Genomic DNA, 26,471 nt, shown 5'->3' with positions numbered 1-26,471 from the left:
ATTCACATGTTTTACTTGATTGTTTGGTGCTCTCAATCAAACTATACAACCACCCCTTTGTTGTCCTAAAACTTGTACGTTCGCGCTCTGGTTCAGAAATGGCACATCTCAGGAATGCAACTATTGTTTCTATACCAGCCACCCAATCTTTATTTGTAATGTTTGGTTTGGGTGGAAAGAGAGTTGAAGATTGAGCAAGAATCAAGAATGTGGGATTTACCAAAACTGTGATATGAATGCTGCTTTAACTATTCGGTATTTTTATACAAAAATAAACAAAAACCAGCGGAATAAAGTTTAAAAGATACAATGCTGTTGTTAGTAAATTTGGTATGAACCATTACTAATCATTACTAATCATTGCTAATCATTGTTAATCATTTTACAAAACTGGCTATTTATTACACTTTGACATCCCTGGTATTTCATTTGCGTGAATATAGTGGAAAGTGCAGTCCACTGACCGCTGATTCTAGGGTACACTGTTGCAAAGCAGGCAGCCACCATCAATTCGTAAGCTTCTGAAACATCTTTAATATCTAAACTCTTGAAATAAGCTAATTTTAATAAAAGGCGATAAATACTCAAACTGACTTTACAAACTGGTAGCACTTGAGGTGCCCTCTGCACCTCCTTGGGCAAACTTTGGTACAAAAATAGCATTTTCTATTGGATCTGTTTTTTCAAATATTGGATTGAGCGTATTGGATGGAGGAGGCTCAGGTGAAAGTACTGATGCTGCGCGTAAAGAGGAAGATGATCGTCTGAACAGGATAACCCCAGCAGCAGTAATACCCACGGCACTTAGCATTCCACCAGCAATAGCTGCTGTATTGGATATAGGGGGAGAAGAGTGTGCTGATCCTACCAATACTGTTGCTGTTGCTATCGCAGAAGCCGTGGCAGTTGGGTTGTCCAAAGATATTGTTGATGTAGACAGTTCAAATGTAGTTGAAGCTGTCGACAACATGGTAGTTGAGTTGTCAAAAGATATTGTTGATGTAGCCCATTTAATTGTAGTTGCAACCGTTGATGACGTGGTAGTTGGCAAAGGCAGTGGCGGCAAGGTACATCTAGGAAAATCAACCATTCCACCTAGCAATCCAGCATCTATTAACCCATTTGCATTTGGATCTGCATCGTTCACTGTTTGAAGAGTAAAAACTCGCATGGGTGCAATGGGTCCACTCAAACTGTCATGAGCCATTTTTTCAACCTTGTAAAGTTCGCTCAATGCTTGTGCTTGAAGAGACTGTCCATATCCATTATCCACCAATCCATCAAGAGTGCCTGTGGCATTAAACCCTGTGTATACAATATGCTGGGGATTGGTCGAGTTTATCACATGAAGGTTTAGTTCAGCATGACCGTACTGTAGCAAGGTAGTAAATGACATATCCCGATCCGAGTTGTTTGCGTACTGATGCGTTAGTGCAAGACGATACGCGTTTGCATCAGTCCACGACGATATTGGCCCCTTGGAGTTACCATTAAAGTCTGATTTGGAAAAAAGAGACATGCTGATTCCTGCAGATATCATCTTGTGTGCGGTTTGGTCGATTTCTTGTTGCCATGCATCAGAAAGGACCAAAGGTTGATTTGCCGATCTATATCGAAGGTATCCGGAAGTAGTTTGGTAAAGAATCGAAGGAGAAAAAGGTGGTTCGTAGAGCTGGGTAAAATATTCAGACTCGTTTTGAGTCAAGATAGACTGGTTTGCAAATGCAGTTGTTTGGTCAGCCATCCTATTAAAACTAAAGAAACATTCACAAGTCAATTATATGCAAGTGAAAAGACATGATTAATACAACGCCGTGTTTGTAGGAATTCGACTCTAACTTGCTGCACTTACGGATGAATCGGCATATCACTGTCTTCATCTGTCACCATAATTATATTTCGAATTGATTTTTCACGCCATGATATATAGCATGCTTGATTGGATACACCTGAATAAAGTTGGCATTTTTGAGCAAGTATCGAATTGGGTACCACACCGTTCGCGTCCATATTTATGACAGATCGTATTGCTTCAAGCCCAGCCTCTTGATCTTCCCATCCATAACTTGTTCCAGTTTTTTCAGCAAGAATCGATAGAGTATTCATTACTTGAGTAGTATTATCCTATTGTACAGATTCCATAGAGTTGAAAACATGAGTTTCTAAATAATAAAATTCATGTCTAGCATCATGCTTAATCCCTCAATGCAAACGCAAATATTTGAAAAAGCATTAAATGTTTTCAAGTATCTGCTTTACATTTTCAGACATTGAATTGCCAAAAAATACTTTACTGTAAAAGGCTGAATCACGGCAGAAGCACCGCCAAAGGCTACTACGCTGTAAAGAGTATCTGTATATCCTAAACTGCTCATATGTTTAAAAAGTGTAGGAACACGCTTATTTAGAGTGACAAGATACGATTCCATTCCATTGCTTGCATCGATTAAAAACAGCGTGTCAATCGGCTGAGAACATGACTGTGGACTATCAGTTTGATGAGATTGAACTGGCGAGACTGTTGGAAGGGATTGTACAATAGTAATAAAAAGCGTATAAAAAGTGTAAATATGGCCAAGATAACTATAGACCATTGTTTTTGATAGGTTTAAATAGTTGATTGCAAGTATGGTCGAGATTGATAAAATTTAATTGATGAGGAGCGTGTCAAACAGCATAAATCATTTTACATGGCTATAATCATGTGATGCTCGATTGAGTATTGAGCATCTAAACATAGTCTGTTGTTTGATAACCGACTGCGCCATGCTATTGAATGCTGTCATTCATTGACCAATAGCCTTTTGTATATTTATAATGTTATTGTAAATGCATGTTTTTATCCAACGTAGCCCAATGCAACGGCTACAGACTAGTATAGACTATACACGCATCAATGACTTTATTTACACATGCTTGTATGGAATGCAAACTCGGATCTTATAGTCACTCTAGCCTATCTGGTAGCTTGAGTATTTGTTCAACTCACTTGCTATTGCCATGTAGATATTCGGTCCAATGCTCATACCATTGGACTGCTATCACGTATTTTGTATACACCATTTACAATGTGACATTTGGTTGGACTTTGTGTTCAACAGATGCTTTACTATTCATCAAATAACCAATTGATCAGTGCATCAGTGCATCAGTAACAGTCTAGCTAGTATGAATTGGATGCAAATGTTGCAAAATGATTGGATTGCTAAACAGATTACACCTCAACACATGACATAAACCAAGTCCATGCTTTCTAGCCATCCAATTGTACACGTATATCTCAGATCAAGCTTGAAAACATACACCAATTGTTTAAACAAGTATAATTTATGTTTATACTCAAATTCACTAGCTCTACTAGCTATCTACTTGTTCCCATTATGACAAACCAATATATCCAAACAGCGCCATCCAACCCCATTATATACTATATTAGCAACCGTCATCTCATTACTACTAGTTGTAAATCCCAAAAAAAACGTAAATAAACTATTCAACATAAACGACAAAATTACTATAATTAGTGTTGACCAGGCCAATAGCCTTGGCGTTGTTGTCCAGCACCACCAGATCCATAACCACCAGTTCCAGCATACTGCTGCTGTTGCTGATGATGCATCATATGTGGTTGGTAGCCCGGATGAGGACCACCTTGATATTGTTGCTGCTGGTTGTAGTAAGCAGGCGCATTGTGCATTTGAGATGCTTGAGGATTTCCGCTATTTCCGCCAGATTGAGCATGACTACCATTGACAGAGGTTGAGCCTTGAAGTGGTAGGTTTGAAGTATTTGGAGAATTTTGCTGCTGCTGCTGAGACTGCTGTTGCGAGTATTTTTGGCCATCGTAACCCTGACGAGACTGACGATTCTGTTCAACAGTCAAAAATCAATTAAGTTTAAAAGTCCATGTACAACTTACGCAACCTCTTACCTGAGATTTGTACTCATTTGACTTGCCACCAGATCCAAGAGAGTTGGGTGCAAATCCTCCAAAATTGGGAGGAGCAGTGCCATAACCATTGACACCCTTTCCATAGTCCATTTGTTGCATGTTGCTTAGACCACCGGAAAGATCGTCATATTGGTAATAGTTGGGATGACCCGATTGGTAAGGATAGCTGCCCCCAGATACAGATCCTGGAGCACCACCAGCATTGGGTGCTGTAGGACCTGCTCCACCTGAAAGACCTCCGGTAAGACCAGCTGGAGCATTGCTAGTATTTTTTCCAGCTTGTCCACTTGCAGGAACAGGCACGCCGTTAGCAGCACTTTGAGCAGAAGAAGCTGGAGTTGGCTGAACATATCCAGGATAATGATTCTTTCCAGCATATGGCTGAGAATACAATGGGTTATGATTTTGGTATCCACCTGTATACTGATTTTGCATGTAGTAAGCAGGGAAAGGATAGTTTTGAAAATAGTACGCATTTTGCGCCTGTTGCTGCTGCAATAACTGCTGCTGCTGTAAATGATGCTGGTGTGAGGTGGGTTGTGAGGTTGGCATAGTAGTCTGAGGTCCGGCAAGAGTGGTTTGTTGGTGCGGCATAGCCAAGTGCTGTTGCTGTGGAGTTACTTGAGAAGATGGAACAGGTGCCTCGGATTGATACTTTGCGGTAGCAATACCATGTGCATAGACTCCTGGATCAGCGTGTCCAAAGTGACCCTATAACAAATAATAGATACAACTTGTAAGTAAGACTACTCGATACAATATAGCAAGCTCAATGTCCTAGCAAATGTAAAATTAAAAAATCACAGCATATTCCAATTAGACAGAACACAAGCACGTTCTGAGAACTAACCATTGATGCAGCACGAGCAGGATCAGATACATATGGAGTGTTATAGTCAGTGGGCATGGCTCCGGGATGACCAAATGCATTAGCATGCTGAGATGGAAAGTAAGACCCATATGCCATCATTCCAGGAAGGCCTGGAGCACCTGCACTGACGTGTTGGTGTGGTTGTTGATGTAGTCCAGCAGCCGAAACAGCATGGTCAGCATCTGACTGCTGTTGATGATGTCTGGAAAACGAAGTGGGAGCAGTAGTGGCCACAGAGGCAGCAACAGGAGCAGTTGGTGATGCGGCATTGGAAATACGGGCAGAAGCAGATTGGTGTTGATATTTTGGAGATGAATGCGATTGTTGTTTATCAGATCCAGATAAACCGGCAGTGCCAAAAGTAGTAGTAGTGGTCGTAGCTAAAGCCGATTCCGGTTCAACATTGCCAACACGAAGTGATCCAAATTGAACTCCAATGGACCCAAGCTGAGCATTAGACGGCATAACAACTGCTTGGTCTTGTTTGAGTTTACGAGGAGCTTGAGCACGAGGAGCGTGTTGTTGACGAAGTCCGAGAGGTGGAGCAGTGGAATGGGTAGTCGTATCAGCTATTTGGGTCGGCGCTGACTGTTCTAAAGCCAAAGCAGTTTCGACTGGAGCTGCAGGAGATCTACACGCATCTAAAGTATTGACAGCGGTGGCAGTAGTAGCTTTTGGTTCTGGCATAGGACTGACTACTTGCTTTGCAACAGGAGAACTGTGCACTGAGACAGCAGCCGAAGCGACTACAGATGCAATAGCCGATGTTGCTGTGACAGATCTTGCAGGAGAAGCATCTTTTTTGGATGTGAAGGCTGCAGCCTTTTGCTTGCTGGGCAATTTTTCTGAAGGAACTGGAGCAGGTACATGAGATTCGACTGGCTTAGATACAGGAACAACAACTGGATCAGGACTGCACGATAGAATCATCAAATGGTTGATACAATCAAGTTAGTACGAACGGTTTTCTTGGCATGTGCATCATATGTCCATTAATTTAATATATTGCCATCGTATGTATAGTTTTACAATGGCACTTACCCTCGAACTAATTGAGCCCAGGAAGTCTTTGATTGTACTGACTTTGCTGAAGTAGAAGCAAGTGCCTTTGTAGCTGAAGCAGATTGTTGTTTTGCAGCAGTTGTGGAAGCAAGTGATGACGCAGGTCGAGTCTTTCCAGTTGCAGCCGGAGCCCATGCATTGACTTCGGTTGTTTCAGTATCACATTCCCCACTAGATTCGGGTGCAGATTCTGGCGGAAATGATCGTACATTTTCATCTGTTGAGCCCCAGGCATTGGCAGCAGCTCCACCTTCTGATTGGACTGGCATCGATGAAAACCGATCGCCACCTTGAGTATTAGTGACATTGTATTGAAATTTCCAGTTAGTCCAAGTTCACATGCAATACTATACAACTCACACAACTTTTACCTGAACGAGTGCTGCCACCTCGGCCTCCACCACGTCCACCACGACTTCCGCCGCGACCACCACGACCACCTCCGCGACCACCGCGAAAAGCTGAGCTACCTATTTGGCATGAGCACAAATCCATACATGTAGTGAGCAAGTACAGTTGAAAAGAGACGAGTGTTGCACAACAAAGACGGTTTGGTAAAGTCCAAGTCAAGGATTCACACAAGAGTATGAAAAGTCCAAAAAAAAAGAAATAGTAATGTGGATTAATACCAGACCACAGAATAAAAACAAATGGGACAAAAACCATTGCACATGTAGAGATGAATCAACAAGACACAAGTATGACTACAGTACTTGCCTCTCAAATTTTGACCCTCAGTATCGTCACCAGTAGGTTTTGAAGGTCCACGACTATGGAAGGCAGTAGACCGATCGTCAGAACTAAATTGGTCAGTCGTGAAGCGCGATTTACCAGAGTGTGAAGCCGAAGCAGGAGCAGTGAATGCAGCAGGTTTGTCCTTTTTCTTGGAAGACTTGACTTCACCCCATTGTTCGGCATGGCCTGGAGTGTGTAATGGATAGAGTAAAATGAGAGTGAATAGATCAAAAACATGGAATAAAAGAGTCAGTAGTCATTGATATGGAGCATCCAACATGACAATGCAAGACAGAGCAGACAATAGATCACATATGAGCATGAACCAGCAAGAGCATGGCAGATGGTTGCATTCAAACGGAGGAATTGGACAAGTCCATGCAAGACCAGTTGACTGCAAGCAAAGCGACACACAGGATTCATACAACAAAGCCAAGACTTGATAGTACAGTCAAAGCACCGACAGCATCAACAGTACCTTCAGTAATCCTGGACACTGCCAGGTCAAAGTCGCCTTGAACTTCCTCAAGAATGTATAGCAAGTCGACTTCTGCCCATGATGAAAAGATGTCTTTAAGACTCTTTGCTTCAGTAGAATATCGGACTCGAAGTTCTTGTGCATGTGCATCCAAGGACTTGCTAGAGGTAGATGAGGTGGAATTGTGCTTGCCATCACCACTAGGGTTGAGTGTGGATTGAGCACTATGTGAGTTGGATAAGTGTTTTTGCTGTTTGTGGCTCACCATTGTGGTAGAGAGAGATACAGCAGTAAGTAGTAGAGTAGTAGATGGATTGACCAGAAAACCAATTAAACGAATAAGAAAAGGTTACAAAAACCACTTGAAAGCGGCGCCGTGATTTTATCCAACTTTTGGAGTTTGTCAATCGTGTCTTGTTCTTGTTGTTCTTCTTCTCATTTCTTCTTATTATCAAAAACTCTTCTTCTTATCAAGTTTCATTTTTAATTTAACAAGTTTAAAAATGAATGAATTGGATTCTACTACTGTATTCTCGGAAAATAATGATTCTATTCATCATCGTCATGGTCCCATTCATACCTATCCTATAGATACTATTAAAGTACCTTCTAGATCCATCGTGTGTCAAAGAAGTCTTGCCAGGGAAATTCATGCTTCCTTATATTGGTATGTCTTGATGCTTGAAATACTATCTTTTATTCATGCTAAAATAACCTTTTATTCCATCAATCGATAGCTCTAATATACAGTATCAACATACTGCCATCAATCTCCATTATGCTCGAGATGCCGTTTTTGAAGATCCAATTGTATGATATTGAATCATCCCATCTTTTCTAGTCTTGTCCATTTCAATACTAATCTCTTTTTAGATCTCTATTATAGGCATTCCTTCGATTCTTGCAAAATTCAGAGCATTGACCTGGTTTCCTTGTATCAACGTAACTGTCAATTCAATTTACGAATCCGTGTCTGTACGTCCTGAACAGCATTCTCAGGCATATGTTGTCGTCATTGATGCCTGGCTCATCGTCACTCTTGTTCCAAACTTGATCAAGTTTCCCTTGCGTAATATTTCTAGACTTGAATTTGACGACCATAATCTTATCCGTCGACATGAAGATATCTGGTCCTTGAGCGATATGTTTGCTAGTTTACCCATTGGTCTTGGTTGGATGTATGACATTGCTCGAAGTGTCAATGGCATAGTAGGCAGTGTAGTAATCGATGGTATTACCTGGGGTTTCAAAAATATCCATCAGGGAAAAAAGGGAAATATCTACCAAGGCTACTGACACTACATGCTACTGAATCAAATCTTGCTATCATAGTATTTTTGTATACTGTTTTCTCGACCATCTATAAATTAAATGCTCGTTTCAAATGCATTTACACTGTTTTTATAGTGTCCAACTCCGATACAAAATGTCAAGCTAATAAATTATTGGCGATTCCTAGTCGAGCAACTCGCAATTTAATATCAACTCCAACCCAATCCATTACCTCCAAGAATCGAAAACATCCATTGACTGCCTCTTGCTAGACATTCAAGCCACCTGTTAGTTATAGCCATGAGTCTCGATACTGCATCAGCCCTTGAATTGACATCCCACATCACATCTAGTCAAACCAGTGGGTCGCTTCCTCGAAGCCAACATGGTGGTGAGCCTACAAGCCCCTCTGTGTCAGATGTCGAGTCCATCACTAGCTCATCTAGCAGTAGACCCCCTGGCACCACTCCTATTTCTAATGCTCCTTCTCCGCTTCGTCAGTTTCCACCCATTACTTCTGGACACCTTGTAACTGGTGCTGGTGTTGGCGGCATGGCTGCCGATAATGGCATTCCTCCCGTGGACGAGATTAAAACAATGCTCGAACTATTAATGGTAAAATTTCAAAAAAGTTGGTTATCAATTACCCATGCCATCTACTTTTCCCTGGTTCTGGATTTATTATAGACCATCAAATTTCATTGGCACTATTGTGTCAATGCAAAACTGAGGTGGATTAAAACGTGCTGGTCTCTGGGCTTATCATGTACAAGCTTCGTCGCGCTTAATGCGTAATCATAGTCCCTGTGTTGAATGCAACCCTATAATGCTTGCATTGACATTCTCATGGTTTGAGTCTATTCAACATTAACTTTTTGTTATTCTACTCAACAGGAAGACCTTAATCTGACAGAGGATAAAAAGGAAGTGCTACGGAAACTTCCAGATGATCGCAAGTGGATGATGCTCCTCCAACATCTCAGTGAAAGATATCGGGCTGGACCGCAAGAAGTTTTGCATGAAATTCAAGAGATTCAGAAACTAAAGGATGGGGCGGATCGTGAACTCTTGACAAATCTGGTTGTGTCATTGCGCTCAAGACCTATTCGATGGATTAGTGGTTTTATTGACCATGGCGGGTTTGCAGTATTGTTGGATAATTTGAACGAGCTGGAAACTGCTAAAATGTAAATGGTTTGGTGCATATCAATGGGTTATACTATGTGCATTTTAAAAAAGTGCTGATTAGAATCCATCTTTAATATAGACACAACGACTTTGAAGAACTGTATATTAAATGTCTAAAGTCACTCATGAATAACAAAATTGGTCTATCAGCTGTTTTGGACACGGAGGATGCACTTAATGTGATTGCCTTGTCGCTTCGATCCCCATCTCCAAGAACTCGTGCGCTTGTATTGGAGATATTCGGAGCAGTGTGTCTGATTCCAGGCGGACACAGTTGCGTGCTGCATGCAATGGATGCTTTGAGTGAAGAGGCAAATACTCGCTTTAGATTCGAAATTGTCGTGTATTCTTTATGGCAAAGCTGTCGAGCCATGACGCCTTTAGATAAAGAACTTCAAGTATGTATTGTCAATTTGAACTGATCGTGGGAAATATTTAAAAGTCAAATTCTCATTCAAGGCTCATGTCAAATTTGATTTATAACTAATTTAGATTGTTTTGTGGGTTGGTTGATAATAAATACTATAGGTTGCATCCATGTCATTTATCAATGCAGTCATCTGTGGAGGTCCAGGTGTCGAACTTGAGTTTCGTATGCACATGCGCTTAGAGTTTATTCAACTTGGTCTTCTTCAGCTTATTGAAGTATGAATCTGGTACACCATGGCATATCCATTTCTGCATGTTTATTAATTTGTCACTATCACTTGAATAATAATAGAAAATTGCCCATCTAGAGAACGACATTCTTCAAACTCAGATTGACGTATTTATTCGTGCAAACGAGTCAGACGAACTAGAATGGTTTGATCGCATGGGACAAGAACCATTTAATAAGGATAATATTGATGAATTGTCTCGCAAGTTAGTTGAGACGAACAAAGTGTCGTCATCTCAAGCTCAGTATCACTCCCTTTTAAATCACATTTCGATGTTGCCTGCAAATCCTATTGAGAGGTATGTCATGCTTTAAATCTACTTATAATACGTAAACATGCACAGATCCAAAAACTGTATGCTTGATTTAGAGTTTAATTATTTTGTTGGTTGAACTGGAAAATATAGATTAAGATATATGATGATCATTGATAAAGTGGTTCAGCAGATAGTGTTGCAAAAAGATGGGGAAGATCCTGATCCAATCGCTGCGCTGGCCAACCTTGATATGAGACACTTGGTTGGTGACATGACCAGCACTTCAATTCTCAAAGATCAAGAAGACAAGTATCAAAAACAACTTGAAAAATCTAAGCGTTTAGAAAAAGAAATCACTTCATTGAGCAGAGGTTGTTTTGCTGATATGTCTGTTTGAATTTTTCAGTTTTAAAAATTCTGGCGCTTATATTTATATCGCTTGCATGCACTTTAGGTGGAGAGCCTATTGCTGATGAAGTCAAGATTAAGATCATGAATGCTCAAAGACAGATCAAAGAACTCGAGGGAACTATGAAGGATAAACTTGCATCTGTGGATGGAGGCGAAGCATTATTGGAGCAATTCAAAAATATAGCTAAAGCAATTGCAAGTGTGAGTGTATCGCCTGCTAAATGGTTGAAATATGATTATTATTAGACTTTGGGGTGCTTTACATTGGTTTGAATATGCTTTTGAAGTTCATATAAAATTTTATACAATGACTAAATATAGGTCAAGGTTGAATCTGTGGCTGGTACCGGCGGAGCTGCTGTACCAGCGAGCGGACCGCCTGTATCTCCTTTGCCTGGATCTGGCCTTGGTGGACCCCCTCCTCCTCCACCACCACCGCCTGGATCTGGGTTTGGTGGACCTCCTCCTCCTCCTCCACCACCGCCAGGATCTGGGTTTGGTGGACCCCCTCCACCACCACCACCACCTGGAATGGGAGGACCTCCACCTCCTCCACCACCTCCAGGATTTGGTGGACCTCCTCCACCTCCACCACCACCTGGAATGGGCGGACCTCCACCGCCGCCTCCTCCACCTGGAATGGGGGGACCACCACCTCCACCACCACCTGGAATGGGAGGACCTCCGCCTCCACCTGGATTTGGTGCATATGCTGCTCCAGTAGCAGCAAAAACCAAACCAACAAATCTTTCATCCAAACCTCTTAAATCATTCAATTGGACCAAATTGGCTCCAATGAAAGTTAAAGAAACCATTTGGGCCAACATTGACGATGAGGAGGTCCATAAACAATTGCGTGGTGACGCGTACCGAGAGTTTGAAGATATGTTTGCTGCGCGTGAAGTCAAAACTATGGAGAATGCTTCCACCAGCAAAGAAGATATTTCGTCCAAGGAAATTACATTTTTGGATGGAAAGCGTTCCCAAAACTGTAATATTATGCTTAAAGCAGTTAAACTCGACCCAAAGTTGATCAAACGAGCAATCTTGTCTGTAGATACAGATACTTTGCCGAGATTTGTGCTTGCTGAGCTGCTCAAATTTATTCCTACAGATGATGAGATGACTGCCCTGAAGCAGTATACTGAAGTTGATTTACCTCTTTTGGCCAGTGCAGAGCGTTTCATGTACGAGATTTCTGAAATCGACAACTATGAACCCAAACTTAAAGCTATGCATTTTAAAACCTGTTTTGGAGAGTATGAGGATGATGCCGAGACTCTTATCACTGGATTACAAAAGGCTAGTGAAGATGTAATGAATAGTAAGAAATTTACGGAACTTCTCAAGGTAAGTGTTTTGCTTTTGATGGTATTCTATCTAGTGTGATTGACTTGACATTGTATGGGTTAGGTTGTGCTTGCTTTGGGTAATTATCTCAACTCTGGTGCACGTGGTGGTGCATATGGATTCAAACTAGGTTCACTACTTAAGATGCTCGATACAAAGTCCACTATACAAGGACGTAAACACACACTTCTTCACTACCTTACCGAGCTAGTGGAAAAGTATTTCCCTTCTATCCAAGGGTTTGAAAAAGATTTAATTCATGTAGAAGAAGGTTCAAAAGTAACCACAGCTCAAATTCGGCAATCTCTTATTCAAATTCGCGATAACCTCAAAGTTGTCGTGGACCTCTTGGATATTCTTGAAAAAGAAAATACAAAAAAGGAGAATCAAACAGTAGAAAAGAAAAAGTCGACCTCGTCCATACTATCCAGTACTTCATCTACCACCTCTGCACAGCTCAATGTCAAGTTAGAATCCATCATGAGATCTTTCCATGCCAAGTCTACCAAAATTTACACGGATTTGGATGAGCGATTCAAGGTTGCAGAAAAGGATTTTGAAAAAGCCTTGTTGTTGTATGGTGAAGATGTCAAAAATGCCACACCAGAAGAATTTTTTGGTACGTTTGCAAAATTTACATCTGCCTATCTGGCTGCCAAAAGTGATAACGAGACTGCTGTTGCAAAGGAGCGTGAATTGAAAAAGCGTGAAGAGGCCAAAAAGGTATTTTGGATCAATTTTTTGTTGTTTGTAGATGCTTTCAAACTGACTGAGCTGTTGAAATCAATCGGTAGGCGAGTGAAGACAAGCGCAGAAAAAAGAGAGAGGATGGAGGCGAGAAATCTAATATGGCTTCCAAAGACGGTGGTTTGGACGATCTCATTTCAGCTATTCGTACGGGCAAGGCGTTTGGAAATGGTACAGATACAGCACCACCACCAGCAAGTCGACAGCGTCGTGCTCAACCTCGCGATGGCGGTCGTGGTGGGGAGGATGAAAAGGAAGGGCTTACGGGTATAGATTCTGCCATAGGTCATGATAGGCAATTTTCGCAACAATCCCGTAATGCTACTCGCGAAGCACCCAACTTTCACTTGCGCGACAAGTCATTTCAAAATGCTGAGCAAGGTGCAGTGGGTCGTTTAAAGCGCCAGGGATCATTCAAAAGTCGTGCAAGTCCGCTAGTCAAAGAGTCAAGTGTTGGTGCAAGTCCTAATTCCAATAGAGATGGGAAATCCGGGCCACGTTCGTTACACAAAGACCCCATACTACATTTAAAAGCCGTTTCTACAACGGAAAAAAATATCGCAGCACCACAAACTCAGCTCAAAGCTACTGGGATGTCTAAAGAAACGCCTCGCGATATTAAAAACCGGCTCGATGCTGCAGCAAAATAGATGTAGTAGTGGCCATTGTTGCATCTTTGTAAAACTTGCTTTCAACCTTTTGTTGCTTTTCAAAGGACAACTACGTTGCTTTTTACTCTGGATATGCCTTTTTTGAAAATTTCTTTAATATATGGTTTTGCTAATTTCGATGCCCAATGTTTGGATATATTGGTCTGTCATAATGGGAACAAGTAGATAGCTAGTAGAGCTAGTGAATTTGAGTATAAACATAAATTATACTTGTTTAAACAATTGGTGCATGTTTTCAAGCTTGATCTGAGATATACGTGTACAATTGGATGGCTAGAAAGCATGGACTTGGTTTATGTCATGTGTCGAGGTGTAATCTGTTTAGCAATCCAATCATTTTGCAACATTTGCATCCAATTCATACTAGCTAGACTGTTACTGATGCACTGATCAATTGGTTATTTGATGAATAGTAAAGCATCTGTTGGACACAGTCCAACCAAATGTCACATTGTAAATGGTGTATACAAAATACGTGATAGCAGTCCAATGGTATGAGCATTGGACTGAATATCTACATGGCAATAGCAAGTGAGTTGAACAAATACTCAAGCTACCAGATAGGCTAGAGTGACTATAAGATCCGAGTTTGCATGCCATACAAGCATGTGTAAATAAAGTCATTGATGCGTGTATAGTCTATACTAGTCTGTAGCCGTTGCATTGGGCTACGTTGGATAAAAACATGCATCAATAACATTACAAATATACAAAAGGCTATTGATCAATGAATGACAGCATTCAATAGCATGGCGCAGTCGGTTATCAAACAACAGACTATAAAATGATGGCTTGATTTGCATCAAAGCAAAACTAGTATATTTCACACTTTATTCCTCAGTAACAGCAATATTAGCAGGTGTTTCCACCACATCAACAGACTTGACTGTCTCAATAACGGCTTTCTTCAATGTAGGCTCTGCTTCTTTCGTATCGCCAGGTGCAGGCTCAGACTGTGTATGAATAGGATCAACATCGACAGATTCACCCACCAAGGATTTCAATTTTTTGCCAGAAAGGTTACATTCGGGATCGGTATCAGCAGCACGCTTACCGGATATAGTTTCAAGATAGCTCAAACGGTGCTGATTTGAGTCGGTTTTTTCGGAACGATTGATGGGAGTCCATTTAGGATCCTTTAAAACAGCGCATTTAAAATGATTAGGTCAAACAAGGAATATAGGATTAGCATTAAAATACACCGATACTATTTAGCCAACTGCTAATTCAAAAAGTAACCTATATCCATCAGATAGATGAATTACCTCTTTGAAGAGACGCATTGCCTTGATAAAGTTGGTGTCATCAAGAGTGAAACGATGGTAGCTTCCGGCAGGCTAAATCAAGATGGATGAATCAGTGCACTTGATTCCACATAACACAACCAACAATGACTGGCCGGATTACCAGAATAATCATATCACCCTTTTTGGTGTGAATGCGAATCCATCTATCGTCCTTGTTACGGATATCAAAGTATCCTGAACCAGAAAGAACATAGCGAATCTCCTCGTCCTCATGAATGTGCCTAATAGAATCAAACAATATCCATGAATCGTATTCCGGCTCAATGTTGGAATGGTATTGATTGGTTCAGAATCACCTACTCGGTAAAGAAGATCTTGAGCTTTTCTTCATAGTTGGGCAGAGTTTCTTTGGAAATGCTAATCTATATTATACAATCAAAGTGATGAGTATACATTACTACAGGAGTATAGCAGGCATTCTTTGGGTTTTAATCGTTTGGCTTGAAAACCAATGCAAATAGTTCAAATGCTCCATCGATTGTTTGGGTTGAACGGTTCTGGAATATATTACAAAGGCCATTGAATACCAGCCAAATGCAACCGACAGGCTACATATTAAACATGCACTGCAATGGCAGGCATCATAGTGCATGGTCAGCAGTTTTGAGTCTTTACTTGCCAATCCCACAATGAAATGGTTCATTATAGGAAGCAACGACTCTGTTTATTCATTCCGAATAAAGGATCATCACAATAGCAATCTTGATTAAAGAGATCCATACAAGGCAACTAGTGTTCAGTCAAGATTACCTCGTCACGACTAAAATAACAACGTTCTTTGGAGAGTTCATTGACCTTGTCCAACTCAGTTTCGGGATCGAATGTCCAATGAAGAACACCAAGCTTGGCAAGTTCGTCAAGAGAAACATCCTGACTGGGCTCATACTTGTGGAGAGCACGCTGGTCCTCTTCGGTCTCGTTGTAATACCAGGCAGAAACCATTGAATGTCGATAAATGTCAGGGCAAGTTTTTCCATTAAATATCCGAATCACGACATGAAGCCAATCGTGCCATTAGCATTTGATCGGTCGTTGAAGTGATTCTATCCAATCCTGAGCATCAATATTTGCTTTAGAATGGTTTCAATTGTTGACATTTCTGGTCTATTGGAATGACAGTCATTTTTCATGTAGAGTGACTTGCTTTTTCGATCTTCTTTATATACACTAGATTCAAAGTATAGTCCCGTCAAACCAATATATATACTTGAAAGGGATTCAAGAGGTTCTGAACGGAAAGCTTGGCATGATTTAAAGTGTTATGGAAAAACGAATTAGCCATGCTTATCTCATGGAAACTGGATTTGGCTGTAGTTGACAGGGAATACAGCTATGCCGTAGCTAATAGAAACTGCAAGAAAAAACAGACGGAACCGGGACAGTTGATCCAATCAATTCAATCAGGAATGAACAGTTATAGCAAGTTGTCGAGTACCGTCATGCTTTTCATATACTTTGATATTTATGGCGTTTTAGAATTCATTCGACTTTTGCCGCTCGATTGATAACAGAGATGAAATATTTGGCAGATGCCATATCAGGTCTTGCCCGCAACATATCACAGGTCTTGATAGCCGATTCACAGTCAGAGGCTACGCCTAGTCAATCAGTAGCACCAGAAGCATCCGCCTCACCAATTGATCCGCCTATAGCATCGGATGTTCATTTCACTGATTCGCCTTGCTATACTTGCAATGATCCATGCACAGACCATCCTCAACTGCCTGGATACCTCGCCAAGAACATTGATGTAGAAACGCCTTTACATGGCACAATGAAGCCTTATCGACAGCATATTCTTGTACGGGTTGGTCTAGGCACCAAATGGGCAGAAAAGCTTGGCCAGACTCCCAATGCTTTCTTTACCCACGTAGATGATTCCATTTCCAACCTGCACCCACCATTCCGGTCTCTGATTACTGCTTTTGAAAGTAGTACTGGGGATGATCAAGTCGAACCGGAAGACACTGATTGTACACAGGTCTTGCTGTTTCCTCAAAACATTGCGTTGGATCGAGTTCATGTGAGCGATATTGGAACACTTGCCGATTGCATTATTGCATACCACAAAATGATGGATCAAAGCAGTGATGCTGGAGAATCTGGATTACCGGTTGAAGGTGAATCGCCTGAAATCATGCTTAAGCTGCTACCCGAAGCATTTGCCGCAAAAACACTAGCAAAGCCTTGGGGCCACAAGACAACTGTGATGGTGTGTACTCATAAACGACGTGATAAACGATGTGGTGTTGCCGGACCACTGCTCATGAAAGAGTTTAATGATGCTGTTAAAGAGTTTGACATGGATGCTGATGTGGGTGTATATGGCGTAAGCCATTTTGGTGGTAAGTCGAATACACTCACTATTTATCTGTCAATGAGATTTGCACAATTCTAGATTGGCTAAACTCTTTTAAACACACTGTTTTGATATAGGACACAAGTTTGCTGGAAATATCATTATATACCGATACAATTCAGGAGGTCAAATGGTTGGTGACTGGTATGGACGTGTTCGAACATGTCATGCTAGACCAATTCTTGAAACTACGGTTAAACAAGACAAGATATTCAAAGAACTCTGGCGTGGAAGGATGGATGCTATAGTCCGCAAGGATAGCAAGAGCAGCATGGTTTGGTGATTATACTAGAGATGCTTCGTACTTTAAATACTATGTTTTAATGGGCATAATAAACTGTACATTGATAATCTGAGCTCAATATACATGTCATTCGCGATAAAATTGTGGAACAGTTGTAATAGAATGCATTTCTGTTCAAACCATGCAAATTAGACTCATTGCTATGAGCAGATACAAACCATGGCCAACTTCCTATCAGGACACGGTATAATAGGCTCCGCTTGTAATTTATGGTGTTTTGTGCACAACAGTGGCAGTTTACTTTTTATTCATGCATTGAACGCCTGGCTTGTATAAAAACATGGCCAATCCATCAGTCTGGGGTTGTTACTCTGTGCCACAATACATCATCAACAAAGGCACCCTAGTACATGGATGCTGCACGCCTTGAAATAAACAATGTGCAGGTAGTGTGGATAACCTTGGCGGATGTGCACTGCACATCTAGTTATAGCCGTATTTATGTAGAATGAGACACTATCTTGCAGTCATTATTTTGCTTCGGGATAAGCAATCGCCGAATATTTGTTGTCTTACTACAGATTGGCTTTGATGAACATTATCAATGCTTCAATCAACAGTGTCCATTATATGCACATGATTAAATTACAATTTTAAGCATAGATTATCTTGGAATAAATCATTGTACGGTCACCAGATTCATTGACTGCAATCCAAATATTGGGTTAGATTGCTGCCAATACAATTCATCTCTGATGTGTTCCAAAAGCTCGGATACGCTCGCGTTCTAGTTCAAAAACAAGGATCGCATGTATGGGTGACTGTGTTTCCATGCCAATCAACCAATTTCATAGCACTCGATTTGTATGAAAGGAGACTGAACAAGTGTCAGAGGTGGATTTACTGGAACCGTGATGCAAACGCCGCTTTGAACACAGTTTTTTTTGTATAAAAATGAGCATGGATGAAAAACTCCAGTGAGCTTTGTCAAGAGGTTTAGAGGGCACAATGTTCAGTAAATTTGATGGGAACTGACTGGTTACTATGCACCTCTTTATTTCATGTTCCATTCTACGTGAATATGGCGATAAATGAAATCCACATGTTTATGGAATATAAATTGCTATTCGTCTGCCTCGCACTTTCTTGCCAAGAATCACACCTACTCCAAGTGACCATTGATCATTTGGCACCAGCAAACGTTTTGACTTGAATCTAAATCTGTAAGCTACACTGAGTGCAGCTTGATTGTGATGTAGATTCAAACGCCAAGTTTGCACTATCCACTCGGTCTTGGCCCTGCTACCACATTTAATAATTTGAACCCCCTTATTGGATGGTTTGTTCTGCTGATTAATTGTTTGATATGTAATTGTATACTGAATGTAGAACAAATGGCTACTGTTGAAGACCTCTACATGACTTTTGGGTCGTTTTGCCAATTCGGCTCGTCTCGCAATCTCTCTGGTTCAATGACGGATATTTCTGGTCCAACCATGGATGGTATGTGCTATTGGATACGGTTTTAATGGTTTGGGAAATGGCTGTAGACTCATGGCTTCATGGTCTACTCCATTATATGGAATCAAACCTGCTCATTTCAGCCACATTTGGGTTTAAATTTAACCTGTAAATCATTCAATCCATCTGATTACGAATAGGTTCCAAGTGGGCCAAGTTCTGCCGTGACACTGGGATCATTGATAAGCATATTACTACGACAGATATCGATATCTGGTTTAACAAGGTCAAGGCCAAGACCGTCCGTAAGATTGATTTTGAACAATTTCAAGCCGCATTGCATTTGGTTGCAGCCAAGCGTTATGGTTCAAGCAAACCTCCTACCGAAGCCTATAATCTGCTTGTAAGAAGCATCCTCAATAGCGGAGCCCGTCCTGTTGCAACAGGAACTGTATGTATTGTACTGGATGCCAAAATTATACTGTTTCTGTGTATTTTACTGAATATCTAACATGTGGATGCTTCTATTTATCACCATTTTGTAAATGGCAAGATTACAACCAGTGACTCGGTTACCCAGCGATTAACCGACCACACACACTATACTGGCACTCATAAAAACCGGTTTGACGAAGCCGGCCAAGGATTGGGTTTAGCAGGACGAGACACTCATTCTAGAACCAATGAACTTTCCAAGATTGTGAACAGAAAGGAAGCAGATATTCGCGGTGTTCCTCTTGCTGCCTCGCCAATAGGATCACCGCGTGGATCTGTTACTATGTCCTATTCACCAAAGTCAAAACGAGCCCATGCTGCAGTGACTACCATGTCTACTGAAGCGCTAGGTATGTTGCTCTATAATTTGCAATGCATCACTGTACTACACGCTCTAGTACTGTTCTCATCCATATCTAATTGGAAATGTACCAGATGCCGAGGCCAATAGACCTAAAAAAGCAGTCACTTCACAAGCGCCTCGCACAGTAAAACCCATTGTCAAGTCGTCTGAAACGCTTCTGAATACCACTGTATGTCATAAATCCGCCTGGAAGTGAATTTTCATTTCCTACTGATACTCTGCATTTCAACGCAGTACTGATATCCTGCTTTTTCATTCGTATGTGTGGATCTATGTTTGTATTGTAATTTTCTTGGATATTTGGCTTTTGAAAACAGACCAAAAAGACTGTGGGTGCTAGCTCTGGAAATGTTTTTGATCGTTTGACCAATACCAAGGGCTATACTGGTACACATAAGGAGCGTTTCCATGGCAGCAGCAACAGTATTCATGGTTAGTTTTAGTTTATCAGACGAAATAAATTTAATTTTCAATAGAGCCATTTGTAATTATCACTGCCATTGGCGTGTAGTAGATGTAAAGCACAAGCATGGTTGCAATTTCACACATTTGTGTATCTGGTGAGATGTGCTAAGCGATCTCTTGCTATAAAAGCATCAAACAACAGTAGCAATGGTTTTGCAAAGGCTGTACAGTACCGTTTTTCGATACATCAGAATCTAATATGTTAGTGGTTATTATATTTGCCATAGCTGTGCATACTGACGTGGCAATATTTCAATCAACATCAGCTTATAATCTTGTTTATTGAGTAATATGGCAAATAAAATATGCCGCGTCAGCACGGAGATTTAAAACTACAACATATTGCCGTTTATAAACATATGGATAGCGGCAAAGTCGGTATTACAATATGCAGTTTATTACATCATCTACAACCGTATTCATGTAAAGTAGAGCACTTTTCTGTATCTTGCAGTGACTGTTTTGCTTTGGAATAAACAATGCTTAAATATTCGTTTCTTTACTAAAAATGTACTGCTTATTCAATCAACATTCTCAATTCTTCAACAAGCATAATAGCCATCATATGATGCGCACACAATTAAACTATAGTCTTGAATTGAAATTGTCTTTTTGAATATCCCTTTTTCCACTTTTGGCATAGCCATACATTGTACGATCACAGATTCATTGTAATCCAGATATTGGGTTCGACTATTCTCAATACAACCTGTGCAAGCTTTACATTGCTGTATTTACAACCTTATGCGTTCGCGCTCTAGTTTAACAAAAAATACACATCTCGGGAATACAATAGTTGCTTGCATGTCAAGCGTCCAATGTTTGGATAAAAGGAGAGTTGGAGATTAAACAAGTGCAAAGGGTGTGAGTTGAAACAGATGGGAACATTTATTCGGTATTTTTATACAGATAAACACAGAAAAACCAATCAGCTTTGTAAGAAGTTCCGAGAGCACAATGTTGCTCGGTAAGATTAGTATGAATTATCATTTCATGAGATTGGTTGTTTATTATGTATTTTGGCACCCTTATTTAGTGTTGCATTTTACGTGAATGCGGCTGTAATTCCTGCCATTGTTACGCATCCAGTGCTAATCTTATTTTTAAACATAATCCTTTAGCCTCAGTTTAAAGGTTGGACACTACTATTTTAGATTTCAATCCTGGATCAAAAATAGTCGTTTTGAGACATATCTTGATATGTAGGTTAATCTGTGCCTTTTGGGGTTGGATCTGTTGGTTTAAATCTTGACATTTTTGTTTAGTGGACTACATCAACGTAGAGGCTATTGACCCACTCTTGTCGTTTGCAGTACCATTACACATACTGGTTTCTTGAAACAATACAGTTTGTATACTACTCTATATTGCTGAGCAGTATCTCAAGTATTGAGAATTAGGTAGGCATATCTATGTATGTTATCACCTTGACAATGAAGCCAGATCTATGCGAGTTTGGTTCAATCTCGTAAATGCCAAACCCCGACCACCTTTATTTCTCTGGTATATCTACTATTCAATTCATTTGCTTCTTTGTTGACTGTCTTGCTCCTTAATGCTACCCTTGCCTTTTGCAGTTTAAAGATGGTCCAAGCTTCAAACGTGTAGAATTATGCGATTGTGTGGTAACGGGTTCAGACTGATACTTTTAACAAGTGTTTATCCGGTGAAAGAATTGCACCCCAAACTGTTTTCCCTAGTCTATTGGCTCGAATAGGTGCTATGGTTTGATTTTTTGAGCAGCCGAGCTTAATGTACCAGCATCGGGATATTGTGGCAAGACTGCATAATGCTTAAATTTAAAGTATCGGTTGGAAGTTTAATTTTTGATTTGCAAACTGAGATTGACAAGAGTTTGCGCAGACAGTATTTATACAGTCTGTTCAGTGGTGTTTGGGTATGGTTTCTTGTGCAGTTTTTCAAGATTCTTTAGGCTGTTTTGAAGGTGGAGAATAATCTTTGCGCTTGACTATCACCGCCTTTGTATAGCCACACTCCGATCTATGGCTGTTTTATAATAGCTGCATGCCACATACGTCCACTCCACTTGTGAATCTACCTTGAAGCAATACATTGACTCATACTCCTTGCTTTGTATATTTCCAGTTTAGTAATTTGCTAGCGTTTAATTGTCGACACCAATTATCTAGCAGTCTCGAGTGGATTTTAGTCAGCAGCTTGCAGTATCAGACTTTGGGTGATTTACGCAAGTATCCACTATCAGAGTGCCTCTATTGACGGGTTAAGAAAGGGTTGCCACATTTGTCAGACTTTGTGCTACATCCACTGTGAACTGGACTGCTCCGTATTTTGCTGTGCACCCATTCTGGTATGTTGCAACTGCTTGTTAGGCTCAATGTAAATCTTGTGATGCACTGGATTGGGCATCACAGTGGGAACAGCGGCAATTCGTCTTGTTGCCCAATTTTCCTCCAATTGATAATCGAGTGTTTTATGCTTTTCTTTACAAGAATCAAGTGTTTTAGCTATCAAGTAGACATTTTAATCGACAATTTTCTGTGATTCGATTTTATTTAGCAAGAACACTATCCATCTTATCCAATCATTTCACATTCAAACAGCTTTAATCTGCTTCCAGCTAGTCCTCCAATCTCACCCAACCATAGCATTCCATCTACAGTCTTTGTGCAACAAAAACCAAACACTACCCAGGTCAGTGATTTTGCTGGGCATGATGATCACTTGCTTCACTTCTCAGCCCATTAGAGTTTCTGATTGGTCATTTATACCAATATTGCATTCTGATACTGTGGTGAAAGAATGGTCCAATGCCAACCTTTCCATAATCCATAGCCCAATGATTCAACCAGAGCATTATTTTTATCAACTTCAACATCGCGCTGTTTATTCCATCAGTCATACCTAGTCATTATTAGACCGTTGTGGTGTTTTGTAAACGGCCCTGTGCAAAGTTGACCGGGTAACAAGGCATATAAGCAGCACCTTTTTGCTGTTGGCTGCCAGACTCCGCTTTTACTGTGACTGCAAATGATTGGTGAAGCGTGAGAGAAGGGGTCAAAGGTGCGGGCCAACTCCCGACCTATGTTTTAGACTGAATTGGCTATATCTCAACTGTACCCCTTAGTCTCCAGCTATTCCTATTTCATGACTTTGTATTTTAAACGTGGGAAATAGAATCAACCACCTGTCACTATATTTTTGAAACTTTAGGGTTTAACTTTTCATTTGCATCGATACACTATTCTGCACCATTTTATAGTCGAGACTGACCTGTTCAACTTTCTATTTATTTCCTCTTGATAGGAAATGGTGAGTCTGGAGCGTACTACAAGTGGAAGCACTCTTCCTATACTCCCCAGCCCTTACGACCTTGCTAATCTATATAACCCACAGCACTTGGAACTCCGGCAGGTCAAACCAGTTGCTGTTTACAACACGACCTTGAAGCGCTCAAAGACATTCCCACCATTGGTTCGGTCTTCTGTTACGCAGAAACACAAGTGGACACATGTCAAATCTGGTCCTTGTTCTCAGCACTTATCAGGCCCCATACAGCAATCTGATCAAGAGTCTGATGGTCGCTCTCAGTGTGCTTTCAAGACACATCAGCTTCAGATATGGCAGAATCGTGTCCAAGACCCAAATGAACATCGTGATATTGAGCATTTCGAGGAATACGACAATCACATGGATACAGATGAAAGCCAACACAATATTATTCAGGACTCATTTTTAGATGAATTGACAGCTGCCAATCGTCATACAGATGATCCTCAGTCTGTTGTGCTTTCTGCTCAATCGTTGGCTACTCAGGTGTTTGCACATGATTTTGCATCTAGCATTGGACGGTCCTTGTCAACTCCACCGCAGTTATATTCACCTCCGTCGTCACCTCCGCGTGAATCATATTTTGCTACGGTTCGAGAAACTACTACGTCCAGCAGTTCGTTATCTCGATTTCCCATTGTACATATCCTCCCTTGCGCATCCACTTCATCTGCACTATCATCTTCTCCTGTTGCTGTTACAGGAAACTGCTTTTCAGAGCCAGCTTTTACCAAGACTATTTTGCATCCAGTGTCAAATCTACTTGACTCTGTTCCGTCTGGCTTGAGACCTAGTCTTGTACATGTTGACAGTTTTGACGAGGAGAATGAAATGGACGCTTCAGCTTTGTTTCCCGAACAAGATCCATCACAGCCAGTTCCATTTTTACAGCATGAGCCAGAGCAATTGCCATGTGTAGATTCGGAGCACCATGAAGCTATATCTCCACACCACCTTCGATTGCCGGGTTGTAGGAAATCCATCAAATTCGCAGAAAACATTGAGCATATCTGTCATTTTACAAAAACAGATTCGCCCTGCATTGTTTCGGACACTGAAACGCTAGATATCAAGGATAATGGCGATTTGGATTTAGGATCGGTTTCTCTTGCTTTTGCACTATCAGATAAATGGCGTATTGCATCAAAAAATCTACCGACTCACTCTTACTTTGGAACCCATTCAGTAGTGCTGGATCAAATTGAAATAGATGCAAAAAATCAGTTGTGTATTTCGATTCTCACCCGAAACATTGCTTATGAAAAGCATGTTTCTGTTCGATTTACTATCAACAACTGGGCTACATTTCGCGATATTAATGCTACTTTTCAAACTACTGTTACTCCCAACATGGGAGACTACAAGGGTGTTGATCGCTTTTTGGTCACTGTGGATTTGGACAGTGAGTTTGGCCCTGGTGTTACTACTGGCTTTGTTGAGTTTGCAATTCGACTTTGCGCCACGGAAAAAGTTTTCTGGGATAACAATGGTACATGTAACTATAAGCTTAAACTTGTGCTTCCTCTGCTATTGGACACAATCTACAAATCAAATCTTTATGAGCCAATCAAGTCTGGTTTTGAATGGCCTGATTCTTTTGGACGGGTTGCCAATTGCCGCCGCCATAGTTTTGATCTGAATACCTCATCCTCTGCACAAGCAGCACGACAAACTGTTTCCAATCTATTGGCTTCCAAAAAGCATTCTGCCAGTGCTGATCACATTGCCTCTATGTCTGCTACGAGTGGATTATCCTCTTTGTATAACAGCGCAACTAGTGTGTTGCAGGGTACTGATCGTTTGCCGTCAACTACTTCTTTGCATAATACAGCCAGACCCTCTGCTTCGCGCAATTTCAGTAGCAGTGTTGCACCTCTATCGCCTCCATCTGCAGCACCTGTTCCTTTACCCACCAATGCAAGATTGACAAAGCTTTCCAGACCATTGACTCCGTTGTTTTTGCCAACCTCGGCATCTCGAGTCTCTCCCTTTATCCAATCCACATCACAGTTGCGTGGAATAGAGTCACAATCTATATCCCCTATACCATCGCGATTGTCGCCTCCACAATACCACCAGTCACAGACCTATTCAATGACAACTTCGAATGCCGAGATACCTTTTTCTAACAGACTACATTCGTATTCATTTTCCGCTCAGACATCATCCTACCCATACTCCATTTCACCACCGCTTGGATTGTCGTCTACTTTGGAAGCCAACGCTGGATCTAGCGGTGATCCATCAATGGGGTCTGCATTCTCTACTACTTTACCGATTCCAATTATACTACCTGCTCGTGGTCAAAGAGACAGTACACCGCTATTTACCATTGGTGGAGGGTTTCAAACAAGCATGAATGATTTATCTTCAATGGCTTCCAAAATGTCATGTTCGCCGCCATGTCGAGTGTAATACCAAGTAATAATAACAAAAGACGTTTATTTCCATTCAAAAGTTTCCACAACTCAACTTTTACAAAGCTCATTGGTTTTCTACAGTCTTGCATTTCCTGTTCTTGATTCACGTCATAATCTATTTTCCATTACTTTTAGACTTTTTATTTACACTGGATTGTTTTAATCATGAACAATCATGGTTTGTTTGCAAGATCATTCCCATCCTCACCATTAGGCCACCGTCGTATTCATACAGAACGGAGCACTAAATAAGGGTGTCCAAATACATAATAAACAGTCAGTCTCATGAACATTTCAAAGAATTCAGAATATCAATTTCTAATAGAAGAGCGCAGTGAGTATTTAACCATTGTTTATTCTGAAGCAAAATAAAGTCAATGCAAGATAAATACAAG

The 26,471-nt window shown here is 40.8% G+C and overlaps 8 protein-coding genes across 8 annotated transcripts; 5 read left to right on the top strand and 3 right to left on the bottom strand.

The window, feature by feature from the left end:
• Positions 1–595: 595 nt before the first annotated feature.
• BATDEDRAFT_89937 (uncharacterized protein) lies at positions 596–2,429 on the bottom strand (the record flags this gene model as incomplete). Its single annotated transcript, XM_006680030.1, has 3 exons — positions 596–1,745; positions 1,853–2,124; positions 2,295–2,429. The coding sequence occupies 3 exons, from the start codon at positions 2,427–2,429 to the stop codon at positions 596–598; spliced, it is 1,557 nt and encodes a 518-aa protein (XP_006680093.1).
• Positions 2,430–3,491: 1,062 nt separating this feature from the next.
• Positions 3,492–7,413, bottom strand: BATDEDRAFT_35457 (uncharacterized protein). Its single transcript, XM_006679945.1, has 7 exons — positions 7,099–7,413; positions 6,603–6,806; positions 6,257–6,355; positions 5,865–6,174; positions 4,803–5,736; positions 3,932–4,663; positions 3,492–3,868 (listed from the first exon to the last, which is right to left on the bottom strand). The coding sequence occupies exons 1-7, from the start codon at positions 7,364–7,366 to the stop codon at positions 3,521–3,523; spliced, it is 2,895 nt and encodes a 964-aa protein (XP_006680008.1). The 5' UTR covers positions 7,367–7,413; the 3' UTR covers positions 3,492–3,520.
• Positions 7,414–7,601: 188 nt separating this feature from the next.
• BATDEDRAFT_89709 (uncharacterized protein) lies at positions 7,602–8,394 on the top strand (the record flags this gene model as incomplete). The annotated part of the gene is made up of 3 exons (XM_006680144.1): positions 7,602–7,765; positions 7,836–7,908; positions 7,972–8,394. The coding sequence occupies 3 exons, from the start codon at positions 7,602–7,604 to the stop codon at positions 8,392–8,394; spliced, it is 660 nt and encodes a 219-aa protein (XP_006680207.1).
• Positions 8,395–8,670: 276 nt separating this feature from the next.
• BATDEDRAFT_89642 (uncharacterized protein) lies at positions 8,671–13,631 on the top strand (the record flags this gene model as incomplete). Its single annotated transcript, XM_006680143.1, has 10 exons — positions 8,671–8,985; positions 9,265–9,557; positions 9,638–9,956; positions 10,087–10,203; positions 10,280–10,515; positions 10,624–10,844; positions 10,928–11,085; positions 11,206–12,234; positions 12,298–12,957; positions 13,029–13,631. 10 exons carry the CDS (start codon positions 8,671–8,673, stop codon positions 13,629–13,631), a joined length of 3,951 nt encoding a protein of 1,316 aa, XP_006680206.1.
• Positions 13,632–14,441: 810 nt separating this feature from the next.
• BATDEDRAFT_20052 (acireductone dioxygenase (Ni2+-requiring)) lies at positions 14,442–15,901 on the bottom strand (the record flags this gene model as incomplete). Its single annotated transcript, XM_006679776.1, has 5 exons — positions 14,442–14,788; positions 14,918–14,989; positions 15,060–15,180; positions 15,260–15,321; positions 15,710–15,901. The coding sequence occupies 5 exons, from the start codon at positions 15,899–15,901 to the stop codon at positions 14,483–14,485; spliced, it is 753 nt and encodes a 250-aa protein (XP_006679839.1). The 3' UTR covers positions 14,442–14,482.
• A 566-nt stretch (positions 15,902–16,467) lies between these two features.
• BATDEDRAFT_37140 (uncharacterized protein) lies at positions 16,468–17,678 on the top strand. Its single transcript, XM_006679965.1, has 2 exons — positions 16,468–17,304; positions 17,396–17,678. Exons 1-2 carry the CDS (start codon positions 16,473–16,475, stop codon positions 17,599–17,601), a joined length of 1,038 nt encoding a protein of 345 aa, XP_006680028.1. The 5' UTR covers positions 16,468–16,472; the 3' UTR covers positions 17,602–17,678.
• A 1,278-nt stretch (positions 17,679–18,956) lies between these two features.
• Positions 18,957–20,319, top strand: BATDEDRAFT_89639 (uncharacterized protein; the record flags this gene model as incomplete). Its single annotated transcript, XM_006680142.1, has 5 exons — positions 18,957–19,065; positions 19,224–19,474; positions 19,577–19,868; positions 19,954–20,051; positions 20,200–20,319. 5 exons carry the CDS (start codon positions 18,957–18,959, stop codon positions 20,317–20,319), a joined length of 870 nt encoding a protein of 289 aa, XP_006680205.1.
• Positions 20,320–23,635: 3,316 nt separating this feature from the next.
• On the top strand, positions 23,636–26,071 carry BATDEDRAFT_25995 (uncharacterized protein; the record flags this gene model as incomplete). The annotated part of the gene is made up of 1 exon (XM_006679863.1): positions 23,636–26,071. One exon carries the CDS (start codon positions 23,636–23,638, stop codon positions 26,069–26,071), a length of 2,436 nt encoding a protein of 811 aa, XP_006679926.1.
• Between the last annotated feature and the right edge of the window lie 400 nt (positions 26,072–26,471).

The sequence above is a fragment of the Batrachochytrium dendrobatidis genome (genome assembly GCF_000203795.2).
Source record: "Batrachochytrium dendrobatidis JAM81 unplaced genomic scaffold BATDEscaffold_8, whole genome shotgun sequence".
Taxonomy (NCBI): Eukaryota; Fungi; Chytridiomycota; class Chytridiomycetes; order Rhizophydiales; genus Batrachochytrium; species Batrachochytrium dendrobatidis.
This window is presented reverse-complemented; position numbering and strand designations above follow the sequence as displayed.